The 24,631-nt window shown below is 50.2% G+C and overlaps 2 protein-coding genes and 1 non-coding gene across 5 annotated transcripts in view; 1 reads left to right on the forward strand and 2 right to left on the reverse strand.

Moving 5' to 3' along the window:
* Positions 1-6,656, forward strand: HAPLN4 (hyaluronan and proteoglycan link protein 4). Its single transcript, XM_027969218.3, has 5 exons — positions 1-112; positions 1,098-1,215; positions 1,517-1,879; positions 3,446-3,778; positions 4,160-6,656. Exons 1-5 carry the CDS (start codon positions 110-112, stop codon positions 4,549-4,551), a joined length of 1,209 nt encoding a protein of 402 aa, XP_027825019.2. The 5' UTR covers positions 1-109; the 3' UTR covers positions 4,552-6,656.
* A 3,635-nt stretch (positions 6,657-10,291) lies between these two features.
* The window catches only part of NCAN (neurocan), a 40,778-nt gene continuing 26,438 nt past the window's right edge, over positions 10,292-24,631 (reverse strand). For all 3 annotated transcript variants that reach the window (XM_042249576.2, XM_060415363.1, XM_027969350.3), the window contains 4 exons: positions 23,362-23,444; positions 13,954-14,098; positions 13,006-13,188; positions 10,292-12,755 (listed from right to left, as the gene is read on the reverse strand). In XM_042249576.2, the coding sequence (XP_042105510.1) occupies positions 12,610-12,755; positions 13,006-13,188; positions 13,954-14,098; positions 23,362-23,444 (557 nt within the window). In that variant the 3' untranslated portion in view covers positions 10,292-12,609. The remainder of the gene's footprint in view (positions 12,756-13,005; positions 13,189-13,953; positions 14,099-23,361; positions 23,445-24,631) is intronic.
* Positions 17,706-17,828, reverse strand: LOC114115095 (U6atac minor spliceosomal RNA). The gene has a single exon (XR_003589592.2). It is a non-coding gene; the product is annotated as a U6atac minor spliceosomal RNA (small nuclear RNA).

Below are 24,631 nucleotides of genomic sequence, written 5' to 3' on the forward strand. Positions count from 1 at the left end.
AGACGCCAGGATTGCGCTGTCTGCTGGGATCTGTCCAGTCTTTCCCGGGTGTGCAGGGGAACGCAGTCCCAGCGCCTGGGGGCCGTTGGGCGAGGGCCGCACCGGCAGGATGGTGAGTGGGACCGTGGGTTCGGCAGGTCCTTCTCTGGGATTCTGTGTCTCTGAATCTACACGTTTCAGTGTTCCCCTCCTTAGCCCTTCTCCCCCTCTCGCCTCCCCCACCTCTATCTCTCACCTTCTTGTATCTCTTTCTCTCCCACTCTTCCCATCTCCGCCTCTCCTTTTCTTGTTCTTCTAGGTCTCTCCCTACTTTTCTCTTTCCTTCTCCCCGGCCACCGCGGTCCCTTTCCTCTCCGTCTCTCTCAGTGTCTCTCCCTGCACCCGTGTCTCCCTCTTCCCTCTTTCCCTCTTGCTCTCTCTCTTTTCTCTCAGTATTCTCTGTCTCTGTCCCTCTCCGTCTTTCCTTGCCCTGTTGTGTCTCGCTCTGGCACTCTCTCTTCTCTCTCTCCCCCTTTGTGACTCTGCTTCTCCATCTTTCCCCCCTCTCCCCTGTCTCTGCCCTTCTGTCCCCAGCTCTCCGTGCTTTTCTCTGTCTCAGTCTCTTTTCCTGTTCTCGCCTTCTTTCTGTGTCTCTTGCTGTCTCCGCTTCTACCACCCCCTCGCCCCCCACCCCCATCTGCACGGGTTTGCTGCAGTCTCCTGGCGTACAGATAACCTTGCCGCTGCCGCTGCTCCAGCTCCTCTGCCCCTCCTCCCTCCTCCCCAATCTCTGGCCTGGGCCGGAGAGAGAGAGAGAGAGAAGGGGGCGGGGCTCAGGGTCTCCGGTGTTGGGGTTCGCGGGGGCAGGCGGGTTGCCCACGCAGAACTAAGGGAGAGTGAGTCCAGGGGCGTGAGCTTTGCGCAAAGGCAAGGGTCGTGAGGTCCCAGGAGAGTGGGGTGGGGGGAGAGTCCGCTAGCCTTCTCCTTGGGACCCTGGCTGGCTGGGGACCTGGGCATGTAAGAAGTCCTCGCTGCGAGAAAGGAAGGCCAGGGGGCAGGGGGCTAGTCTTCTGAAAGGGCAGAGTCAGGAGGCTGGACTGAGCGCTGGGTGTCCCCAGGTGTGTGCTCGGGCGGCCCTCGGTCCCGGCGCGCTTTGGGCAGCTGCGTGGGGAGTCCTGCTGCTCACCGCCGCGGCGGAGGCGCAGCGCGGCCGGAAGAAGGTCGTGCACGTGCTGGGTGAGTCAGGGACGTAGAAGCGGATCTTGCCCCGCACAGGCCGTGGGCAAATAGGATCGCCCTTGTGCTCGGAGAGGGAAAGAGGGAGGGTGCTGGGCGGTCCTGATAGCCACAGTCCCCACCCAGCTCCTCCCGCTCTGAGTCCCCGCCCCCTCCCTAATTTCCTCCTGGAGCCCCTTTACCTTTCTGATTTCCTGACTCTCACCCAACTTTTCTTCCTACACCCCCTTCCCTGGGCCCCGCTCCCCAGGTGCTCCTGCCCCGCCCCTAGGGCTTCTTAACCCTCTTTGGTCGTCCACAGAGGGGGAATCGGGCTCAGTGGTGGTGCAGACAGCGCCGGGACAGGTGGTCAGCCACCGGGGTGGCACCATCGTCTTGCCCTGCCGCTACCACTACGAGGCAGCCACCCACGGCCACGACGGCGTCCGCCTCAAGTGGACCAAGGTGGTGGACCCGCTGGCCTTTGCCGATGTCTTCGTGGCGCTGGGCCCCCAGCACCGAGCGTTTGGCAGCTACCGCGGGCGGGCTGAGCTGCAGGGCGATGGGCCCGGGGATGCCTCCCTGGTTCTCCGAAACGTCACGCTACAGGACTACGGGCGCTATGAGTGCGAGGTCACTAACGAGCTGGAGGATGACACGGGCATGGTCAAGCTGGACCTGGAAGGTGACCAGACTGTGGGCAGGACGAATCGCGTTTCTAAGGGAGGAGAGAGGATATTGCAAGGACAGAAACCAAGTCAAGTTGGCCTGAAGGGATTTAGCAGCTCAGTGGGGTAGGATAATGGTTCTGATTTGGGGTGATTTTGCTCCTCAGGGATATCAGCAACGTCTAGAAGCAGGTTATGGTGGTGTATAGCGGGGAGAGGCCAGGAATGCTGTGAAACATCCCACAAAGCATAGGCAATTCGCCCAAGCAAAGAATCATCCAATCCAAAACGTCAATAGCGAAGATGTTGGGAAACCCTGCAGAAGAATTCAGGCACAGGGAGCTCTAGGCACTCAGACCATTTCAGGAATCCTTCCCTCAGCTCCGCTTCCCTGGGTGGGCTTTCCTTGGACAAGTTTCCCGCGTTGGAAACAAAAAGTAGTGCCAGGCTTCCACCCTCCCAGCTTGGCAATCAATTTCCTTTAAGTTTTACCTAGAGTCCCAGAGTTGCCCCTCATTGGCCCAGCTTGAGTCATGTGCCTATCCACGAGCCAATCACTGTGCCTGGGAGATGGGTTGCTCTGATTGGCTGACCGTGGAGCTGAGAGGTGGCGTTTCTATTCGAAGAATTCCCTTCCATTTAGTTGCTTTCCTCACTCCACCTTAGAACACTCTAGGAGAGATTTCTTAGCCCTCCCTTGCTGAACTTCCCAACAAGAGAGAATAACAACAATAACAAAAGCAGCTCTCCTTTATTGGGTGTTTTCTATGTGCCAGGAGCTTGGTTGAAGAGCTCTCTGGAGTCTTCTCATGTAATTTTCCCAAAACGCCTGAGTAAGACGCTATTAACTAGCAGATGGGCAACTGGCTCAGAGAGGTTAGAGTCTTGACCAGGACACGTGCCAGTGAGTGGCAGAGCCAAGACTCAAACTCCAGTCTCAGGCTTCAGCTCTTCTCTCTGGTTCCTGTTTGATCCTTCCTGCAACTGCTGAGAGATGCCTCTGCACCCACAAAGTCCTCCCCCTAAACACAGACACACAGAATGCTAGTGAGCTGAGTTGACTGTGATTCTGATGAGGGAGGAGTTCACGAACAGAAGGTAGATGGGAAACCAATGGGAAATGTCCTAGGTAATCCTGGAGACCAAAGAGCTCTTTGTCTAGGATCAAATATTCATGGGCTCCTAGCGTGGGGGAGTCAGCTCGGTGGGCTCAAAATTTGACCAGAAGGCAGGTCCCAATGCTGGAAGAATGTCAGAAGCACATAGAACTAAAGGAAGCAGGGATGTGGGAGCTGGGTTTTTAAGGATGAATAGGAGTTCTACAAGTGGAAAGATGGAAAGAACACAAACAAAGGTCTCCAGGGGTGGAAAGGAGGTGGACACGATTAAGTGTGTCAAAGAGGAGAGTCAAGTGAATCCCAAGTTTAAGGCAAAGGAAGTATGAGGGATATGAGCTGGGGAAAGGCTGGTGAGGTCTGAAGCCAGAGTGAGGGATGGACTGAAAGGTGACACCCCTGATGTCAGGTAGGTGGGTGCGAGTTGGGGGGGGGGCGCTCCGAGCTGACCCTTGTGTACCCTCTCAGGTGTAGTCTTCCCTTACCACCCTCGTGGAGGCCGCTACAAGCTAACCTTCGCCGAGGCTCAACGCGCGTGCTCTGAGCAGGACGGCATCTTGGCGTCGGCTGAGCAGCTGCACGCGGCCTGGCGCGACGGTCTGGACTGGTGCAACGCGGGCTGGCTGCGCGACGGCTCGGTGCAGTACCCGGTGAGCCAGCCCCGGGAGCCCTGCGGCGGCCTGGGCGGGGCCGGGAGCGCCGGGGCTGGCGGCGGAGCCTCAGGAGGTGTGCGCAACTACGGCTACCGCCACAACGCAGAAGAACGTTACGACGCCTTCTGCTTCACATCCAACCTCCCGGGTGCGTAGGCCCCACCCCTGGGAGGAAGGTCCTGCCCACCGCTGGCCCGGGCCCCGCCCCACCCATGAGACCCTCCCATCCCCAGGCCCGTCTCGAGATTCTTTCCCACTGTGCCCAGTGTTCTCTCCTCGCCTTTCCTCTCCACACCTATCCTCAGGTGTCCGGACCCGGAGGTCCCTAGTATAGCCAAGGCGCGGCAATCAAACAAAGCCTGACACCAGCACTGCTCTAGCCGAGGCCGTGGTCCCGGGCTGCAGGGGAGCGGGTGAAGTTTCTGAATCCTGAGGCTGTTTCCTGGGCGGCAGGCGAGAGGGAGTCCTGAAATCCGAGGAGGCCCAGCCCCAAGAGCAGCCCTAATCACTCCTACCCAACCCTCTGCAGGGCGCGTGTTCTTCCTGAAGCCACTGCGGCCGGTGCCTTTCTCCGGAGCGGCGCGCGCCTGCGCAGCGCGCGGCGCCGCCGTAGCCAAGGTGGGGCAGCTCTTCGCCGCGTGGAAGCTGCAGCTGCTGGACCGCTGCACCGCAGGCTGGCTGGCGGACGGGAGCGCACGCTACCCCATCGTGAATCCGCGCGCGCGCTGCGGCGGCCGCCGGCCGGGTGTACGCAGCCTCGGCTTTCCCGACGCCTCGCGCCGCCTCTTCGGCGTCTACTGCTACCGAGCGCCTGGCGCGCCGGACCCCGCCCCTGGAGGCTGGGGCTGGGGCTGGGCTGGAGGCGGCGGGTGGGCCGGAGGCGCGCGAGACCCCGCCGCGTGGACCCCGCTGCGCGTCTAGGCCTGGGCCGTGGGCCGCGGGGGCGCTTGGCGGCTGGCCGAGTGCCCTGCGGCGTGGACTGACCGCACACCTGGAGACTGGCCACGCTCTTTGCGGTGCCCTGCAAGGTGACCAGACCTCCAGCGGTCCTTAACCCCTGGCCACGCCCTCTGAGGCCCCCAGAGTCTGGCCAGTTCTCAGAGCCAAGTCCCTTGGAGTCCCCTGGAGATCGACCGAGCCCTACCTTTTCTAAACGGTGGATTGGGCCTCCTCTCCCAACTTTCCCTGGGAGATGAGGCACACCCTCTGCGAATCCCTGGAGCCCAACAGACTCTGAGGTCTCCTGAACACTGGACACGTCTCCGGAAACCTTCCCAAACTTACCCCATGGTCGCCTGGAGGCTGGACCCCCGGGATTATCTGGAGACTGGCCACACGTCCTATGCATCTGCCCGGAGACGGTAGACTGGTCCCTAAGGCCACCTGGACCCTGAGCCCTCCTACCCACCATCTATAGAGAAACCAGAAGCCTCTGAGTTCGTCAGCTGGCCACACGCCCATGGTCACATGGACACTGTGGGCACCTGTCCTCTTCCCTAGCGTAACCTGGAGGTTGGTTACTCCCATTCTCTCCCTTTCTCCCACGAGTCCCCCCGAGTTTCCAGAATAACAGGTCATGTCTCCAGGTCACTGTGGAGAACAGTCCCACCCCTTCAGTTTCAGGGGACACCACCCGTGTCTGTCACTGTTAATACTGTTAATGCACGCCCCAGCTGGCTCGCGTGGCGGGCGCCTGCGGCGCATCCCTCAGATCCTCTCTGAGGGAACAAGCCTGCCTTTACCTGATGGCCCCCCCCCTGGCTGTCACCTCAGAGACCATCTCCCGGGCCCAGGGACCCGTAAAATCCATGTCATGTGCTATGGAGACAAATTGCCCCACTTCCCATTGTTACCAAGGCGACCAGCCCAGCTTCCACTGTCACCTAGAGTCACACAGCCCTTCCTTCACCAGTCACACCCATGGAGTTAGTGCCTCCCTCCTCCAGCTGTAACCATGGATACCACACGTTTCCCATCTTACCCGCCTTTACCCCAGGGACCTACAGCTTCACTCCCACTGTCCTCACCCTGACCAACAGCCAAGGAGACCACCCTCTCCTCTAACTGTCCTGAGAGTGACCCAACGCTCGGTTCTCCAGCTCTCACCATGGAAACAGGCTGCTCCCTTCCGCGGGCGCCCCAGCTCCCTGCTCCTCTCCAAGCTCCGCCCCCAAGCGGCTTGGACCCAGCAGCTGTTGCCATGGAGACTAAACTCCGATATCTGAAATAACAGAACACCTGTCCCCTTAGGCTTTCTCTTGTAGGTAGGGCCCGCCCCTCCACATTGTCACCATAGAGGCTGCCAGCGTCATCTCCATGACAACTGACTTCCCAGTCCTCAGGAACTTCTTACCATGGGCCGAACTTGCTCTATAGGGCTTAACGGCTGCCCCTTCACCGGATGGGCCCAGCTCCAGGCGAACTTCTGGAGCTGCTGGATACCCTTCGTTTGCACGCTAACTCCATCCCAGACAACCGCTGTGTACGAGAAAACCTTGCAACACCCAGATGAGCAATGAGACCCTGGTGTGCCCCAACCCTTTGTGCTATGCAAGTGTGAGGCTCCTCTTTTCCTCTCTGAGACCACATCCCCATTCTCCCTGAGGTTCTCTCTCCTTTTCTACCCTCCCTACCCCCACATTTCCCTTCTCCACTCTGAACTCCAGGTTCTAAGGGGCGATTTGTGTTAACAAGTCAGGACCCAGTCAAACTCCCCAGTGTTAACAGCTGGCTCAGGGAGACTGTCCATGAACAAGGCCACCCCAGCTGTTGGAGACCCCAGTTTCTAAGTCTTGCCTGGAGTAGCGCTGGGGTCCTTCCTGGAGCCCTCCTATTGTCACATCCGTCTCCAGGAAACTCATCTGTGGGTTTGGAGACCAGGTGTGCCTGAGTTTGAATTCTGCCTCTGTGACCAAGTGATGATACCCCTGACCTTGTTTCCTCCTCTGTACCAGGGCTGCTCTTAAGGTCCCAGTGAGTGCAAAGTGTTACAGTGGGGGCTCAATAAATTTTTTCTTTTTTTTTGATGAGTGAGAAAATGAGGCAGTTGGTGGGTAGTTCCTTCAAAAATGCACATTGGTAGACAAAATGTTTTTCAGCTGGGGCAGCAGGGGGGCTCGGTGATGATTTGGTTGGGAAACTTCTCTCATTCCTCAGGACCATTCATTCCCTCTCCCCAACCTCTCTATCCTCTCCCTTCCCCCATCATGTTCCTCTCTCCCTTGAGCCACCTCCCATGGGTCTGGCCCTTCTCAGCCCTGTCCTAACTGGGTCACTAACCAACCCAACGTTCCTCTCAGTCGCTTGGAAACAAAGTGTGTGAAACTGGATGTTGACTTCCTGCATCAGGAAGGCAGAGAAGTTGCGTATTTTCCATGGGGTGGGGTGAAGGTCGGGGTCAGGGGAGTGTGGGCTAAGAAGTAGTGAAAAGTTTCTGGGATACAAAGAAAGGAGAAGAGAAAAAAGAAGTGTAAATGTCTGATATGGCTGGAGAAGTGGGATGGTTGATTTAACTGCTGGTGCTTCAATATCAGATGGGACAGAACTCCTAGAAATTCCAACCACTCATCTGAAGTCAGGGTTAGAGAGCCTTGGGCTCCAACTGAGCCTTAGCTTCCTTGCATAGGAGAATGGTAATGGGTCATTTTTCTGGAGATGAGTGCGTGAGATTTCTTTCACCCCTCCTTTTCCCTGCTGACATCCTTTCTCTCTTCCTTGGGGTCCGTCATCCTGGTTGTGCCCTGGGTAGCTAAGTTTTCCTTCTTTCATTCTGTAAGTCAGAGGGGCTGACTCCACTGAACAGTGAGTGCTGTGACTCATGTTCCTGGGAGACCCTAATGCGTCCAGGGGTGGACATGGCCCGGGGAGACCAATGAGATGCAGGCCCTGGGATTTTGATGGACCGATAGGATCAAAGGAACCCTCTTTCTGCTGGGTCTCTGTACTGTTGAAGTGGAGGCCTCAAGAGCCCACCTGGAGTGGAGCCCCTCCGGAAGCTAGATATTCAGGAAAGCATCTGTCTCCTGTCTTCCAGCAGCCAGTGCACTTCTCAGAGACATCTAAGAGTTCCTACATGTCCTTCGGAAGAGGTTTTATATTCATTCAAGGAAACATGCATGTATCATTTTCCTCCTCACTTTTACACAAATGGAAGCAGGCAACGTATCCTCTTATTTGTTTACTTATGTGTTTGGCTGCACTGAGTCTTAGTTGTAGCACGCGGGGTCTTTGATCTTCACTGTGGCTCGCAGGATCTTTAATTGTGGCATGTGGGATCTAGGGACAAAGCCCGGGGATCACCAGGGATAAAGCCCAGACTCCTTGCGTTGGAAGTGCAGAGTCTTAGCCACTGGGCCACCAGAGAAATCCCAATATATACTTTTTATGTTGTAAAATTTCACATGGTATGAAACTCACCATTATAAACATTTTAAAGACTTCAATTTGGTGGCATTTGGTACAGTCACAGCGCTGTGCAGCTATCATCTCTATCATTTTCATCACCCCAAAGAAAACCCCATACCCATTAAGCAGTTTCTCCATTTCTCCCTGCCCTCTCTCCCTGCTCTGACAACTGTTAATCTACTTCCCATCTGTATGGATCTACGCAGTCCTGATATTTTATATAAGTGGAATCCTACAGTATGTGTTCCTTTTGTGTCTGGCTCCTTTCCATATGATATTTATGGTTGAATAATATTCATATATATATACATATCACATTTTGTTTATTCTTTTATTGGTTAATGGACATTTGGGTATTTTCCATCTCTATTGTGAATAACACTGCTATGAACATTTGTGTGCCATACATACTTTTAAAGTAACTCTGTTTTTTACTTAATAATATATTTGGGGACTGGCTTCCTTCAGCTTGTAAAAAAATCACTCCCCTCCGCTGCTAGCATTCTTCTAAAGATTGGCGCTGCTCTTTGGATGCACCATAACTTTTGTAACCAGTCTCCTAATAGTGGCCATTTGCACATTTCCCATATTCTGTTGTTAGTAATAAGTACCACGGTCATCACACCAGTGTGTATAACTGGAGGATGATATCAGGAGTTGTTTGATCAAGGGGTCAAGATTTGCCATTTTGATAGGATTTCCAACTATTCCCAGAGGTGAGGCCAATTTATAGCCCATTAGTAGTAGATGGCAATGGCACCCCACTCCAGAACTCTTGCCTGGAAAATCCCATGGACGGAGGAGCCTGGTGGGCTGCAGTCCATGGGGTCCCCAAGTTGGACATGACTGAGCAACGTCACTTTCACTCTTCACTTTCATGCACTGGAGAAGGAAATAGCAACCCACTCCAGTGTTCTTGCCTGGAGAATCCCAGGGACGGGGGGAGCCTGGAGGGCTGCCGTCTATGGGGTCGCACAGAGCCGGACACGACTGGAGCGACTTAGCAGCAGCAGCAGCAGCAGCAGCAGCAGATGTGGTTCTTCCCTGGTGGCTCAGCTGGTAAAGAATCTGCCTGCAATGCAGGGGACCCTGGTTCAGTTCTTGGGTTGGGAAGATTCCCTGGAGAAGGGAAAGGCTACCCACTCCAGTATTCTGTTCTGGAGAATTCCATGGACTGTATTAGCCCATGGGGATCTCAAAAAGTCAGACACAGCTGAGTGACTTTCACTCATTTCACGATAGATGCACTTGCTGATTTCCATACACCTTCACCGGCGACATGTGTCATCACTTGTTGCCTTGGCCAGCTTATTAGGTGAAAAAGAATCTCTCTCTGTGGTTGTCACTTGCAATTCACTTGTCACGTGAAGCTGACCATCCTCCACTTTGACCTTAGCTGCAGGCTGTTGAGTAAATCATAAATCATTCTCAGTTCAAATACATTGTCATCATTAAAATACGCAAAACCTCCCTCTTGTGAAATTTATCCTTTCCTTTTATTTATATGTCCTAACTGTGTTTCTTGGTAATCTGAAAATTGTGTATTATTTTATCGAGCATATTTTGTAGCTTAACAGCCATCTTGTTTTCTTTTCTTTGAGCTTTTTGTTCATATCCTTTGCCCATTTGGCTATTGGATTGATTGTTGTGTTTGTTTGTTTGTTTGTTTGTTCCTGTTGTGGACTGGTAGCTCAGTGGATAAGAATCCACCTGCCAATGCCGGGGACACAGATTTAATTGTAGGAGCTCTTTAAGGCAACAATTCCATTATCTCTGATCTGAAACTTGTTTCCAAGCTTGGCATTTGCCTTTTGATCTTGTTTATGTTGCTTTTTGTCATTACTGCTTTTAGAATAACGCCCACACTCCTCATGCAGCCCATATTGCCCTGCGTGCCTCATCCTCTGCCTCTCTGACCTCATGTCCCCCCACTGTCTACCTCTGTCACTCTCTCCCAGCCACTATGGACAATTTACTGTTTCTCAAATGAACCATGTTCCCTTCTGCAAGGAGACTTTCACTTTTACTCTTCCCTCTACCTGAAACTCTCTTGCTTTCTTCCCTTCTTCATCCAGTTAACACTATTCTTCCTTTAGATTCTGTTCACCTCCTCCAGGAAGATCTCCCTGACCACCTCCCAGGCATCACATCTGTCCTGTTCATCACTATCTCCCCAACATCCAACATAGTACATGGCTCATAATAGCTGCTCAGTAAGTCTTTGCTGAATGACTGAATGAAGGTGTCAAGGGGCAGGTTGAACTGTTAAAAAATTTTATTAAAATGTCCAAGAAGTACATTAATGTCCACAGTGTCAGATACCACAGACCCATGGAACACTGCAGCTGACAGCAAAACCAACGGAACCCAAAGCTGTTCACGCGCACACACACTCACACGCATGCCACACACGCGGCACACGCAGACACATGCACACCTCAAAGGGGAAGACCAAAAGACAAACCACCCACTTTAGAAAAGATCGAAGCCCCCTCCTGCCGTGGAGCTGGGGTGTGGGCAGGGCAAGGGGCGGAAGGGGCCAAGGGCAAGGAGAATAAACCAAGACCCCTCAAAAAGGTTGCACCTCTAGAGTCCCCCACCACTCCAAACAAAGGGAGATTCTTTTGTGACATGGACGACTGAGATGTGTTATTATGTTTTTTAAACCAAGAGGAATTATCAAAGCTAGAAGGCAAACCTATATTCCTGGGCTTTCTCAACAATAAGCGTAAGGTGGGATAGTGGATAATGTCTACGGCAGGGAAGACTAAAGATCATTGTCAAGGATGTGGGTCTAGTTTGGACTTCTCAGTCTTTTCCTAAATCTTCCTGTGTGTTGAGCATAATTAAGTTTCAACTTCTTTCCCCACAATAGAGAGTAGGGTTTGGAAGCAGCCAGAGGCAGGGCCAAATCCTTATTCGTCTTGCAAGCCAGTGCCTTTTGCTTATCTGAGCCTCAGTTTTGTCTTGTGTAAAATGGGAAAATAATGGTTCCTAAGTCACTGGGCTGTTGAGAAGATTCAAGAAGGCAGTGTGGGAGCCCTTAGCTTGGTACCTAGTCCATAGCTGTCATCTATGATTATGACTTCCCTGGAGGGATACAGGCTCAGTCAATCCACTTCTTCCTCTACTGAACCCTTCCATGGACCACATATTTGCTTAGTTTTCTTTCCTGCACAGGGCCATGCTCCACTGTGGTTTTTAACACTAATCCACAGATGTTACCCAAACTAGAGAGGCTGAGAGTGGACAAAGGACATGGAGGAAAAACTGTGGATCTTTCCTTGCCAGAGACCAGGACGCTGATCCAGAGATCTGGCTTGGGGAGACGCTTTACACATTGTAGATTCTGGGGAGGAAGGCAAGGTGATTTCTTTATCACTTGAAAAACTAAAAGACTAAAAGAAAAATGTGTGTGTGTCTATTTCGGTTTTAACACAGCACAACTCTCTACATTACCATAGGTAGATGTTACTACTTCAAGGGTTAAGCGTTTCTAGTCCACCAGGCAATGAATGGGCTGAGGGGAGGGATGGGACCCAGGGCAGGAGCACTACCAAGGTCTGCTTGAGGGATGGATATGGGCACTGAGCTAGAAAACGTGGCACCTCCTTGGTCCACAAAGGAGGTTCTTTGTCTCCCTGAGAGATGGAGGGGGAAGAAACCTGGGCTTGTCAAGCCCTAAACGTCCTCTCATCTGTGTGTGTGCGTTTGGGTGCACATAAAATTCACCACACATGGAAAACCACCAAATCTCAGCACTGGACTAGACCCAAATCTCAGCACTGGACTAGACCCAAATCTCAGCACTGGACTAGACCCAAATCTCAGCACTGGATTAGACCCAAATCTCAGCACTGGACTAGACCTGGGAAAGCCAGCAACACAAATGCCCTTCCCTGTCCACAAATTTCTCTGACTATTCTGACCCCTAACCCTGGAAGGATGTTGTTCAAAAAAACATTCCCAGAATTCAGCACATAGGAATTCCACACTCCGTTTATCCACCAAGACTAAGGACCAAGCTTGGGCAGAAGTCCACGTTGAAGGAAGAGCAGTCATCAAGTTCAAGCAGTGTGCTTCCATATAATAGTCTACTCCCAAAGCCAATGACCTTCACTAAAGGCTTCAGCCTGCTCCCAGGACATCTGACAGTTAACTAATCTGGAATTCTGGCAGTCAAAGCAATTCCTTAGTGCAAATCCAAACACACATTCTTGCACCCTTATCAAAGCCTTATTTTCACAACTGGCAATGAGCCTTGCCAGCAAAAGACTAAACCCCTGCAAAGAATGATCTCTGCCAATTGTGCTTCCCTCCACTGGGAGATGCTCCCAGAGGTCAGCCTCACTAGAACTGACTTTCCAGACACATGGCTGCACCTGCCAAGAGGACCTTGTGTATGTGAGAAGGAGGAGAGAGGAGCTTTTTACAAGTGGGAATGGATGGTGGGGGGATGTGGTTTGGGGCTCAGGGGCTTCCGGACCCTCTTGTTTCTCTCTGGGCTCTGTCTCCCCAGGTGAAGGCTCCAAGGGAGGTGTGGGAAGGAGGTTGTGCTTTCTTATGCCTGGTTCTTCAACAGAAATTCCCTTCTTCCTTCTCCCAGTCCTCTGCTGGGTGCTTCTTGTGTTTTCTGCGCTCCTTGCGAGATTTGTGGTGGCGATGCTGGTGGTGATGCTGGTGGTGATGGTGGTGTCGCCGCATCCTATGGGACCGTCTGGCTGCAGGGAAGCAAGGGAGGACAGAAACATGTCAAAAGCCAGTGAGAGGTGGGGGGCCTGACACAACAGGCCTCCTTGGAGGAGGGGGAAATGGAGGGAACACCAGGTAGGCTGGTAAGTTCTCGTTTATCGGCAAGGGCGTATTATGGCAGACAGCCAGTCAGATCAATGTGTATAATCACGAGGTGTTTAACTGGAGACTATATATAGCTGGACACACGGGTTGGGATGTCTGGGGGAAGCCACTTACGTTTGGTGCAGACGATTTGGGGCCGGTCCCACTTGCCATTGCTCCGGCACCGGATGACGGCCACATGGTGCTGGGCAAATCCTTCATCACACTGGTAGCGCACTGTGGCATGGACGTTATACTTGGCTTTGCGGGCGCCAATGGGCGAGGCGTTCTCCACTGCTGGAGGGGGACCACACAGCACTGGGGACAGAGGGGCTTCCCGTTAGAGAAGCGGACGGGACTAGCGCCAAACTGGCTCCAACTCCTGTCGAGAGGGACCCGCAACAGGCCCCCCTTTGCCCAGCTGTGACCCTGAAAGGCTAGAAGTGAATATGTCTGTCTCCTCCACTCAAACCAGGAGCCCTCTGAGGGGCAGGAACCTCCTGGACCCATCTCACCCTGTAATACTCAGGCATGATGCGAACAAAGGAGATGGGAGGCAAGAATAATCCGAGCAAATGAAATGAAGAAAGGACACGAAAACTGGCAAAGAAACAGAAGCCAGAATGAAGAAAAGTGTAAGCGAAAGGAGGACATGAGAATCTATATCTATATATACAGATATATATACATATATATATACTTAATATGTAAAGAGCTCTTACAAATCGATAAGACCAATGAACCTATAGAAAATTACACAAAGGCAATTAACTGGTAGGTCACAGGAAAAGTACATGCAAGAGCTTATCAACATATAAAGAGCTGGTTATTCTCATCCTCAAACATACGCAAACTGTGAAAACAATGATATACTGTTTTTTTCAGGACTTAGATGAACAAAGAACAAAAAGTGTGAGAACACACAGAGTTGGAGAGGTTGGGGGGAAATGGGTACTCTCACGTGTGAAGAGTGAAAACAGGGCTGGAGTGACGCCACACTTGAGAACTCAGATGAAACAATGGGTCAGTGACGGGCAGGAGGGACAGGCGGGGGAGGGGGTGGGAGGCAGGCCAGAAGCGTACCTGTGCCCTTCTTACAGACATAGGGAAGGTTGTAGTTGCAGGGAACGTCGTTCCAGCGCCCGCTCTCGTGTGCAACCATCACCACGCAGTCCTCCCCACCCGCGAAGAAATTGTCCGGCTGATTTTCCCGCCAGTTCTCAAATTGCTGTAAGAATGGGGAGCAGAGGGTGCTCAAGGGACCTGCGTCCTGACCCAGACTCTGGCACTGTGGGACCACTCACATTCTTCGGGACTCAGTGTCCCCACCTCTACAATGAGCACTGGCCTAACTTCCCTGAGGGTGGCTGCACTGCAGGCTGAGTCAACCCTCTTCTAGCTGGGAGGCTGTGGTGCCCTCCTCCCTGGTCCCCATGCCTTCTGTTTCACTGCCTGACAGTTTCCCACATCGGTCACACATTGTTATATAAATAGTTGAACAAAAAGTGACTTCAAACTGGAAGTCCAGGAGGGCTTCCCTGAGGAGGCAATAGGAGAGCTGAAGACTCAAGGATAAGACTGATGCAGGCAGGGAACAGAGTTCTAAGCAGGGGGCATAGCTAGTGCAAAAGCCCAGAGGCAGGACTGGACTTGTGCTGTCTGAGGAGCCGAACAGAGTCAGGAGGGCTGGGGCTGCTGGATCCAGGTAGCGTGTGGTCAGGAAGTGGACAGGGGCCAGTTCCCATGGTGGAGGAAAAGAGGTGGATTTTTTTTTCTAATTGTGATAAAAATATAGAATACAAAATTTACTATTTTAACCATTTTTTTTTTCTCTTTTAACCATTTTTAAGCGTCCGATTCATTAGCATTAATTGGATTTACAGTGTTGTACAATCATCACCACTGTCTGTTCCCAGAACTTCTTCATCACACCAAACAGAAACTCTGTACCCATTAATCGCTCACTCCCCATCGCCGCTCCCCACCGCCCCTGGCAACCACTGATCTACCTTCCGTCTCTACGGATTTTTATATTCTAGATATTTCATGTGGATCGAATGTGGCTCCTTTTATGTCTGGTTTTTTTCACTGAGCATAATGTTTTGAAGCTTTATCTACATTGTAGCATGTATCAGTGCTTTTTCTTTTTTTGCCTTTTTTTAAAAAATTGAAGTATAGTTGCTTTACGCTGCTGTGTCAGTCTCTGCTGTACAACAAAGTCGATCCACTCTATGGACACACATATCCCGTCTTTTGGATTTCCTCCCCATTTAGGGTCACCACGGAGCACTGAGTAGAGTTCCTGAGTACAGGAAGTTCTCATCCGTCATCTAGTTTAGACACAGGAGGCTTTACAAATAGTTGAGGAAAGAAGAGAAGCGAAAGGCAAGGGAGAAAGGGAAAGATATACCCAACTGAATCCAGAGTTCCAGAGAATAGTAAGGAGCGATAAGAAAGCCTTCTTAAATGATCAGTGCAAAGAAATGGAGGAAAACAACAGAATGGGAAACACTAGAGATCCCTTCAAGAAAATTTGAGATAGGGAACATTTCCTGCAAGGATGGACACAATAATGGGTAGAAATGGTAAGGACATAACAGAAGCAGAAGAGACTAAGAAGAAGTGTCAAGAAAACACAGAAGAATCACACAAGAAAGGTCTTCATGACCCAGATAACCACGATGGTGGGGTCACTCACCTAGAGCCAGGCATCCTGGGGTGTGAAGTCAAGTGGGCCTTAGGAAGCATCACTATGAACAAAACTAGTGGAGGTAATGGAATTTCAGCTGAACTATTTCAAATCCTAAAAGATGATGCTGCGAAAGTGCTGTTCTCAATATGTCAGAAAATTTGGAAAATTCAGCAGTGGACACAGAACTGGAAAAGGTCAGTTTTCATTCCAATCCCAAAGAAGGGCAAGGCCAAAAAATGTTCCAACCAGCACACAATTGCGCTCATTTCATATGCTAGCAAGGTTATGCTCAAAATCCTGCAAGCTAGGCTTCAGCAGTATGTGAACCAAGAACCTCCAGATGTACAAGCTGGGTTTAGAAAAGGCAGAGGAACCAGAGATTGAATTGCCAACATCCGCTGGATCATAGATAAAGCAAGAATTCCAGAAAAACATCTACTTCTGCTTCATGGACTACGCTAAAGCCTTTGACTACATGGATCACAACAAACTGTGGAAAACTCTTAAAGAGATGGGAGAACCAGACCATCTTACCATCTCCTGAGAAACCTGTATGCGGATCAAGAAGCAACAGCTAGAACCTTGCATGGAACAACTGATTTGTTCAAAATTAGGAAAGGAGTGTGACAGGGCTGTATATTGTCACCTTGCTTATTTAACTTATATGCGGAATACATCATGCAAAATACCAGGCTGGATGAATGACAAGCTGAAATCAAGATTGCCAGGAGAAATAACAACAACTTCAGATACGTAGATGATACTGCTTCAGATATGCAGATGAAGAGGAACTAAAGAGCCTCTTGATGAGGGTAAGGAGGAGAGTGAAAAAGCTGGCTTAAAACTCAACATTCAAAAATCTAAGATCATGGCATCCAGTCCTATCAGTTCAGTTCAGTTCAGTCGCTCAGTTGTGTCCGACTCTTTGCGACCCCATGGACTGCAGCATGCAAGGCCTCCCTGTCCATCACCAACTTCCACAGTCCACCCAAACCCATGTCCGTTGTGTCGGTGATGCCATCCAACCATCTCATCCTCTGTCATCCCCTTCTCCTCCTGCCCCCAATCTTTCCCAGCATCAGGGTCTTTTCAAATGAGTCACCTCTCCGTATCAGGTAGCCTAAGTATTGGAGTTTCAGCTTCAACATCAGTCCCTCCAATGAGCACCCAGGACTGATCTCCTTTAGGATGGACTGGTTGGATCTCCCTGCAGTCCAAGGGACTCTCAAGAGCCTTCTTCAACACCACAGTTCAAAAGCATCAATTCTTCTGTGCTCAGCTTTCTTTCTAGTCCAACTCTCACATCCATACATGACCACTGGAAAAACCATAGCCTTGCCTAGACTTGACCAGTCCCATCACTTCATGGCAAACAGAAGGGGGGGAGTGGAAGCAGTGATAGATTTTACTTTCCTGGGCTGCAAAATCACTGTGGCCAGGGACTACAGCCATGAACCCAAAAGACGCATGCTCTTTGGAAGGAAAGCTATGACTAAACTAGATAGGGTATTAAAAAGCAGAGATGTCACTTTGACAACAAAGGTCCATATAGTGAGAACTATGGTTTTTCCAGCAGTCATGTACAGATGTGAGAGTTGGACCATAAAGAAGGCTGAGCACCGAAGAACTGATGCATTTGAATTGTGGTGCTGGAGAAGACTCTTGAGAGTCCCTTGAACTGCAAGGAGATCAAACCAGCTAATCCTAAAGGAAATCAATCCTGTATATTCACTGGAAGGACTGATGCTGAAGCTGAAGCTTTGGCCACCTGGTGCGAAGAGCCCACTCACTGGAAAAGACCTTGATGCTGGGAAAGATTGAAGGCAAAAAGAGAAGAGGGAGGCGAAGGAGGAAACTGCTAAATAGCATCACCCACTCAGTGGACATGCATTTGAGCAAACTCCAGGATATAGCAGAGGACAGAGGAGCCTGGCACGCGGCAGTCCATGGGTAGCAAAAAGTCAGATACGACTTAGCAACTGAACAACAGCAACAAGAGTATATATAAGCCAATCTACTAACTCACCCCACCCCTCCCTGCCCCTTAGGATCCCTGTGTGTTCTCTACGTCTGTGTCTCTATTTCTGCTTTACAAATGAGATCATACTGTTTTTGTAGATTCCACATACCTGGGTTCATATACAAAAAACAGTGGTTAGATGCCACGAATTTCGAGGCAACGCGTTAACCGTAGGCTTGTCAGGCCCAGGGGCCTCTTCCATTCTTGTCAAGAGAAGTACTAACCTTCTCTCCTTTCATATAATGCTATCACTACTTTTTAATTAATTTTTAATGGCGGATGGATCGCATCGTCTTCATCCGCTCATCACGGACGGCCATCTGGGTTGTTTCCACCTTTCGCCTACTACGATCAGTGTTGCTGTGAACACGGTTGTACCGGTATCTGTTTGAGTCCCTGCTTTCACTTTTTTCGGGTATCTACATAGCGCAGGTGGCGGCGGCGGGCCAGCGCACTAAGCGCATAAGCGCAGCCGAGAGCTACCCCACGTCCGAAGTCAGGGACAGCAGCCCAGAGTGCCAGGCTGCGACGGCGCAGGAACGGCCGGGAGGACACATCCCGCGTCCGAGGCCAGTGGCGGCTGGGAGGAGACACCCCGCGTCCGAGGTCAGGGGCAGCCGGGAGAAACCACCTCGCACCCGAGGCCAGGGGCAGTGACCCTGAGGAGCCACCCCGAGCCTGAGGCCAGGGGCAGCAGCTGGGAGGAGCCACCCACGCCTGAGGCCAGGGCCAGCGGCCGGGAGGAGCAACCAGGAGCGGTGGCTGAGCAGGCACAGGAGGGCCTAGAGGAACTATCCCACGTTGAAGGTCAGGAAGGGTGGCAGTAAGGAGATGCCCCTCGTCCAAGGTAGGAGCAGCAGCTGTGCTTTGCTGGAGCAGCCGTGAAGAGATACCCCACGCTCAAGGTAAGAGAAACCCAAGTAAGATGGTAGGTGCTGCAAGAGGGCATCAGAGGGCAGACATACTGAAACCATACTCACAGAAAACTAGTCAATCTAATCACACTAGGACCATAGCCTTGTCTAACTCGATGAAACCAAGCCATGCCTGCAGGGCAACCCAAGACTGGTGGGTCATGGTCCACTGGAGAGAAGGGAATGGCAAACCACTTCAATATTCTTGCCCCATGAACAGTATGAAAGGCAAAATGATAGGATACTGAAAGAGGAACTCCCCAGGTCATTAGGTGCCCAATATGCTACTGGAGCAGTGGAGAAATAACTCCAGAAAGAATGAAGGGATGGAGCCAAAGCAAAAACAATACCCAGCTGTGGATGTGACTGGTGATAGAAGCAAGATCCGATGCTGTAAAGAGCAATATTGCATAGGAACCTAGAATGTCAGGTCCATGAATCAAGGCAAACTGGAAGTGGTCAAACAAGAGATGGCAAGGGTAAATGTCGACATTCTAGGAATCAGCGAACTAAAATGGACTGGAATGGGTGAATTTAATTCAGATGACCACTGTATCTACTACTGCGGACAGGAATCCCTTAGAAGAAATGGAGTAGCCATCATGGTCAACAAAAGAGTCCAAAATGCAGTACTTGGATGCAATCTCAAAAACGACAGAATGATCTCTGTTTGTCTCCAAGGCAAACCATTCAATATCACAGTTATCCAAGTCTATGCCCCAACCAGTAATGCTGAAGAAGCTGAAGTTGAACGGTTTTATGAAGACCTACAAGATCTTTTAGAACTAACACCCAAAAAAGGTGTCCTTTTCATTATAGGGGACTGGAATGCAAAAGGAGGAAGTCAGGAAACACCTGGAGTAACAGGCAAATTTGGCCTTGGAATGCAGAATGAAGCAGGGCAAAGACTAATAGAGTTTTGCCAAGAAAATGCACTGGTCATAGCAAACACCCTCTTCCAACAACACAAGAGAAGACTCTACACATGGACATCACCAAATGGTCAACACCGAAATCAGATTGATTATATTCTTTGCAGCCAAAGATGGAGAAGCTGTATACAGTCAACAAAAACAAGACCGGAAGCTGACTGTGGCTTAGATCATGAACTCCTTATTACCAAATTCAGACTCAAATTGAAGAAAATAGGGAAAACCGCTAGACCATTCAGATATGACCTAAATCAAATCCCTTATGATTATACAGTGGAAGTGAGAAATAGATTTAAGGGCCTAGATCTGATAGATAGAGTGCCTGATGAACTATGGAATGAGGTTCGTGACATTGTACAGGAGCCAGGGATCAAGACCATCCCCATGGAAAAGAAATGCAAAAAAGCAAAATGGCTGTCTGGGGAGGCCTTACAAATAGCTGTGAAAAGAAGAGAGGCAAAAGCAAAGGAGAAAAGGAAAGATATAAGCATCTGAATGCAGAGTTCCAAAGAATAGCAAGAAGAGATAAGAAAGCCTTCTTCAGCGATCAATGCAAAGAAATAGAGGAAAAGAACAGAATGGGAAAGACTAGAGATCTCTTTAAGAAAATTAGAGATACCAAGGGAACATTTCATGCAAAGATGGGCTCCATAAAGGACAGAAGTGGTATGGACCTAACAGAAGCAGAAGATATTAAGAAGAGGTGGCAAGAATACACAGAAGAACTGTACAAAAAAGATCTTCACGACCCAGATAATCATGATGATGTGATCACTAATCTAGAGCCAGACATCTTGGAATGTGAAGTCAGGTGGGCCTTAGAAAGCATCACTACGAACAAAGCTAGTGGAGGTGATGGAATTCCAGTTGAGCTGTTTCAAATCCTGAAAGATGATGCTGTGAAAGTGCTGTACTCAATATGGCAGCAAATTTGGAAAACTCAGCAATGGACACAGGACTGGAAAAGGTCAGTTTTCATTCCAGTCCCAAAGAAAGGCAATGCCAAAGAATGCTCAAACTACTGAACAATTGCACTCATCTCACATGCTAGTAAAGTAATGCTCAAAATTCTCCAAGCCAGGCTTCAGCAATACGTGAACCGTGAACTCCCTAATGTTCAAGCTGGTTTTAGAAAAGGCAGAGGAACCAGAGATCAAATTGCCAACATCTGCTGGATTGTCAAAAAAGCAAGAGAGTTTCAGAAAAACATCTATTTCTGCTTTATTGACTATGCCAAAGCCTTTGACTATGTGGATCACAATAAACTGTGGAAAATTCTGAGAGAGATGGGAATACCAGACCACTTGACCTGCCTCTTGAGAAATCTGTATGCAGGTCAAGAAGCAACAGTTAGAACTGGACATGGAACAACAGATTGGTTCCAAATAGGAAAAGGAGTACGTCAAGGCCGTATATTGTCACCCTGCTTATTTAACTTTTATGCAGAGTACATCATGAAAAACGCTGGGCTGGAAGAAACACAAGCTGGAATCAAGATTGCCAGGAGAAATATCAATAACCTCAGATATGCAGATGACACCGCCCTTATGGCAGAAAGTGAAGAGGAGCTAAAAAGCTTCTTGATGAAAGTGAAAGAGGAGAGTGAAAAAGTTGGCTTAAAGCTCAACATTCAGAAAACGAGGATCATGGCATCCAGTCCCATCACTTCATGGGAAATAGATGGGGAAACAGTGGAAACAGTGTCAGACTTTATTTCGGGGGGCTCCAAAATCACTGCAGATGGTGATTGCAGCCATGAAATTAAAAGACACTTACTCCTTGGAAGAAACGTTATGACCAACCTAGATAGCACATTCAAAAGCAGAGATATTACTTTGCCTACTAAGGTCCGTCTAGTCAAGGCTATGGTTTTTCCAGTGGTCATGTATGGATGTGAGAGTTGCACTGTGAAGAAAGCTGAGCGCCGAAGAATCGATGCTTTTGAACTGTGGTGTTGGAGAAGACTCTTGAGAGTCCCTTGGACTGCAAGGAGATCCAACCAGTCCATTCTGAAGATGAGCCCTGGGATTTCTTTGGAAGGAATGATGCTAAAGCTGAAACTCCAGTACTTTGGCCACCTCATGCGAAGAGCTGACTCATTGGAAAAGACTCTGACGCTGGGAGGGATTAGGGGCAGGAGGAGAAGGGGGCGACCGAGGATGAGATGGCTGGATGGTATCACGGACTCGATGGACGCGAGTCTGAGCGAACTCCGGGAGATGGTGATGGACAGGGAGGCCTGGCGTGCTGCGATTCATGGGGTCGCAGAGTCGGACACGACTGAGCGACTGAACTGAACTGAACCTAGGAGCAGAATTACAGAGTCATGTGATAATTCAAGGTTTAAGTTTTGAGGAAGTGCCAGAATGATTTCACAGCAGGAAGAGGTAGATTTATTTTTATCTTAGTTCAGTTCAGTTGCTCAGTCATGTCTGACCCCATGAATCGCAGCACGCCAGGCCTCCCTGTCCATCACCAACACCCGGAGTTCCCTCAGACTCATGTCCATCGAGTCCGTGATGCCATCCAGCCATCTCATCCTCGGTCGCCCCCTTCTCCTCCTGCCCCCAATCCCTCCCAGCATCACAGTCTTTTCCAATGAGTCAACTCTTCGCATGAGGTGGCCAAAGTACTGAAGTTTCAGCTTTAGCATCATTCCTTCCAAAAGAAATCCCAGGGCTGATCTTCAGAATGGACTGGTTGGATCTCCTTGCAGTCCCAGGGACTCTCAAGAGTCTTCTCCAACACCACAGTTCAAAAGCATCGATTCTTCGGCGCTCAGCTTTCTTCACAGTGCAACTCTCACATCCATACATGACTGCTGGAAAAACCATAGCCTTGACTAGATGGACCTTAGTAGGCAAAGTAATGTCTCCTCTTTTGAATATACTATCTAGGTTGGTCATAACGTTTCTTCCAAGGAGTAAGTGTCTTAATTTCATTGCTGCAGTCACCATCTGCAGTGATTTTTGTCTTAAGAGGGCTAAAGCACAGATAATCCTGATCTGATCTATGATCTTTAAAAGGACCCTATAGGGAATTCCCTGGTGGTTTAGTGGTTAGGACTCAGCACTTTCACTGCCGAGGGCTTGAGTTCAATCCCTGTTTGGGGAACTAAGATCCCATGAGCTGTGTGGTGTGACCAAAAGAATAAATTAAGAAAAGAAAAAATGAACGGCCGCTGTGTACAGGGTTACCTTTTGGGGTGCTGAAAATATTCTGGAACTAGATCAACATGGTTTTTGCACAATATTGTGAAAGTAATAAAGTCACTGAATTACACACTTTAAAATGATTCATTTTATGTTATGTGAATTTAAGCACAAATTTTTTAAAAGTCCCCAAAAGCTGCCAGGTAAAGGGGCAGGAGAGGTGGTAGTTGGGGGGAACTGGTGTAGGTGTCCAAGAGAGTGCTAAGAGAGGCTGCACAGGCTGGAAGAAGAGGGGAAGTGGGAACACTTGAGAATTCATGTCTGATGGATCAGGCAGAGTCAGCAAGATGGGGCTGTCAAACTGAGCCCAAGGTTTGCCGCCTCAGCCACCGGGTGACCAGGCTGTTCACAGGGCTGGGAAGTCAGGTGTGATGGGGGACTTCACTGAAGTTCCTTTACCAGCTCCAGCATCTCAGAGTCACTGCCTTTTTTTTTTTAATTTGTTTGCTGCACCGAGAGGCTTGCGGGATCTTAGTTCCTCATTCAAAGATTGAATCTAGGCCGTTGGCAGTGCAAGTGAGGAGTCCTAACTACTGGACAGCAGGGGAGGTCCCCACGGGGGGCTTTTGATGGCCACTCCTGGTGGTAATTTTGCCCAAGATAGCAAAGTGAAGCCAGAGGGTCTGACTACTGCACTTCACCCAGCTCTGTCCATTTCAGGCAGGGTTAGAGTCAACAGTCTGACTGCAGGGCCCCAGGCCCCCATGCTCCCGCCACTCACCAGCCCTGTGTTGTCCGTCCACTGGAAATCCCTTTCCACGATCCTGTCATTCAAGCCGATCCATGTGTTTTCACGCCCAAAACCTGTGGGGTGGAGGTCATGAGGGCAGGGTACCCACGCCTCTGCCAGCCTAAGTTACTGGCTGGGGGCAGGGGGACTGGGGAGCAGGGCTGGGGCACAGAAAGGACTGGGATTAGGCTCCTGGCCTTGCCACACCTTGTGACTTAAACCAAAGGCCGGAGGAAACAACAAAGACAAGTCAGGTCTCAGGAGAAAGGAGAGAGTAGGAGCTAGGAGAGCTGTTGGGAGGGCTGGACAGGCAGGCGGGTGAGTCCAAGGAGAAAGCAGCTGGATGTGTGTGTGTGTTTGATTACATAGAGGGGGGAAAAACCTGTGAACCAGGGAATGGACAAATGAAAGAATTAACAGGGGATAGGATGGGGCAGATGTGAATAAATAAGTGGATGAAAAAGGGTAGAAGGGGTAATGAGGAAATCGGTAAAGGCTGCATTTAATTTATGGGATATGCCTCTTTCTCTTAGTCTCTTATTCTCCCTCATTTCATCCCCCACATCACAGATATTTCTCCATCACCCTTTGACGCCTGGCCCTGTTTTAATTTTCATCAGTGCACTTAAGACCAGTTAAATTATAGGATGTGTGTGTGTGTGTGTGTGTGTGGCGGGGTGGCTAAGTCGCTTCAGTCAAGTCTGACTCTTTGCAACTTTATGGACTGTAGCCCGCCAGATTCCTCTGTCAATGGGATTCTCCGTGCAAGAATACTGGAGTGAGTTGCCATGCCCTCCTCCAAGGGATCTTCCCAACCCAGGGATCGAAACCTCGTCTCTTGAGTCTTCTGCTTTGGCAGGTGGGTTCTTAAGCACTAGCACCAGCTGAGAAGCTCCAACATTTAATTAGATGTTTACTTGTTTGCCTATATCCTCTGTAAGAACCTTGCTCCTTCGGGACGGGACAAAGTGTTTCTCTGCGCCTGGAATGATGCCTGGGCCATAACAGGTGCTCACTAAACAGTTGGTGAATGAATGAATAAAGTGAATGGGTAAATGAACCAACAAGTGAATAAACAGACAGTTGAGTTAATTATTGGTCAGGGCTTGCACTGACTTCCCTGGTGGCTCAGTTGGTAAAGAATCTGCCTGCAATGTGGAAGACCTGGGTTCAATCCCTGGGTTGGGGGGATTCTCTGGAGGAGGGCACGGCAAGCCACTTGGGTATTCTTGCCTGGAGAATCCTGTGGACAGAGGAGCCT

The sequence above is a fragment of the Ovis aries genome, chromosome 5 (assembly GCF_016772045.2).
Source record: "Ovis aries strain OAR_USU_Benz2616 breed Rambouillet chromosome 5, ARS-UI_Ramb_v3.0, whole genome shotgun sequence".
Classification (NCBI taxonomy): domain Eukaryota; kingdom Metazoa; phylum Chordata; class Mammalia; order Artiodactyla; family Bovidae; genus Ovis; species Ovis aries.

Bases quoted from the DNA above. Each gene is read 5' to 3' on its own strand.
- HAPLN4 (XM_027969218.3), top strand. The intron at 1,216-1,516 runs GTGAGTCAGGGA...GGTCGTCCACAG, and splicing joins GAAGGTCGTGCACGTGCTGG to AGGGGGAATCGGGCTCAGTG. The intron at 3,779-4,159 runs GTGCGTAGGCCC...AACCCTCTGCAG, and splicing joins CTTCACATCCAACCTCCCGG to GGCGCGTGTTCTTCCTGAAG.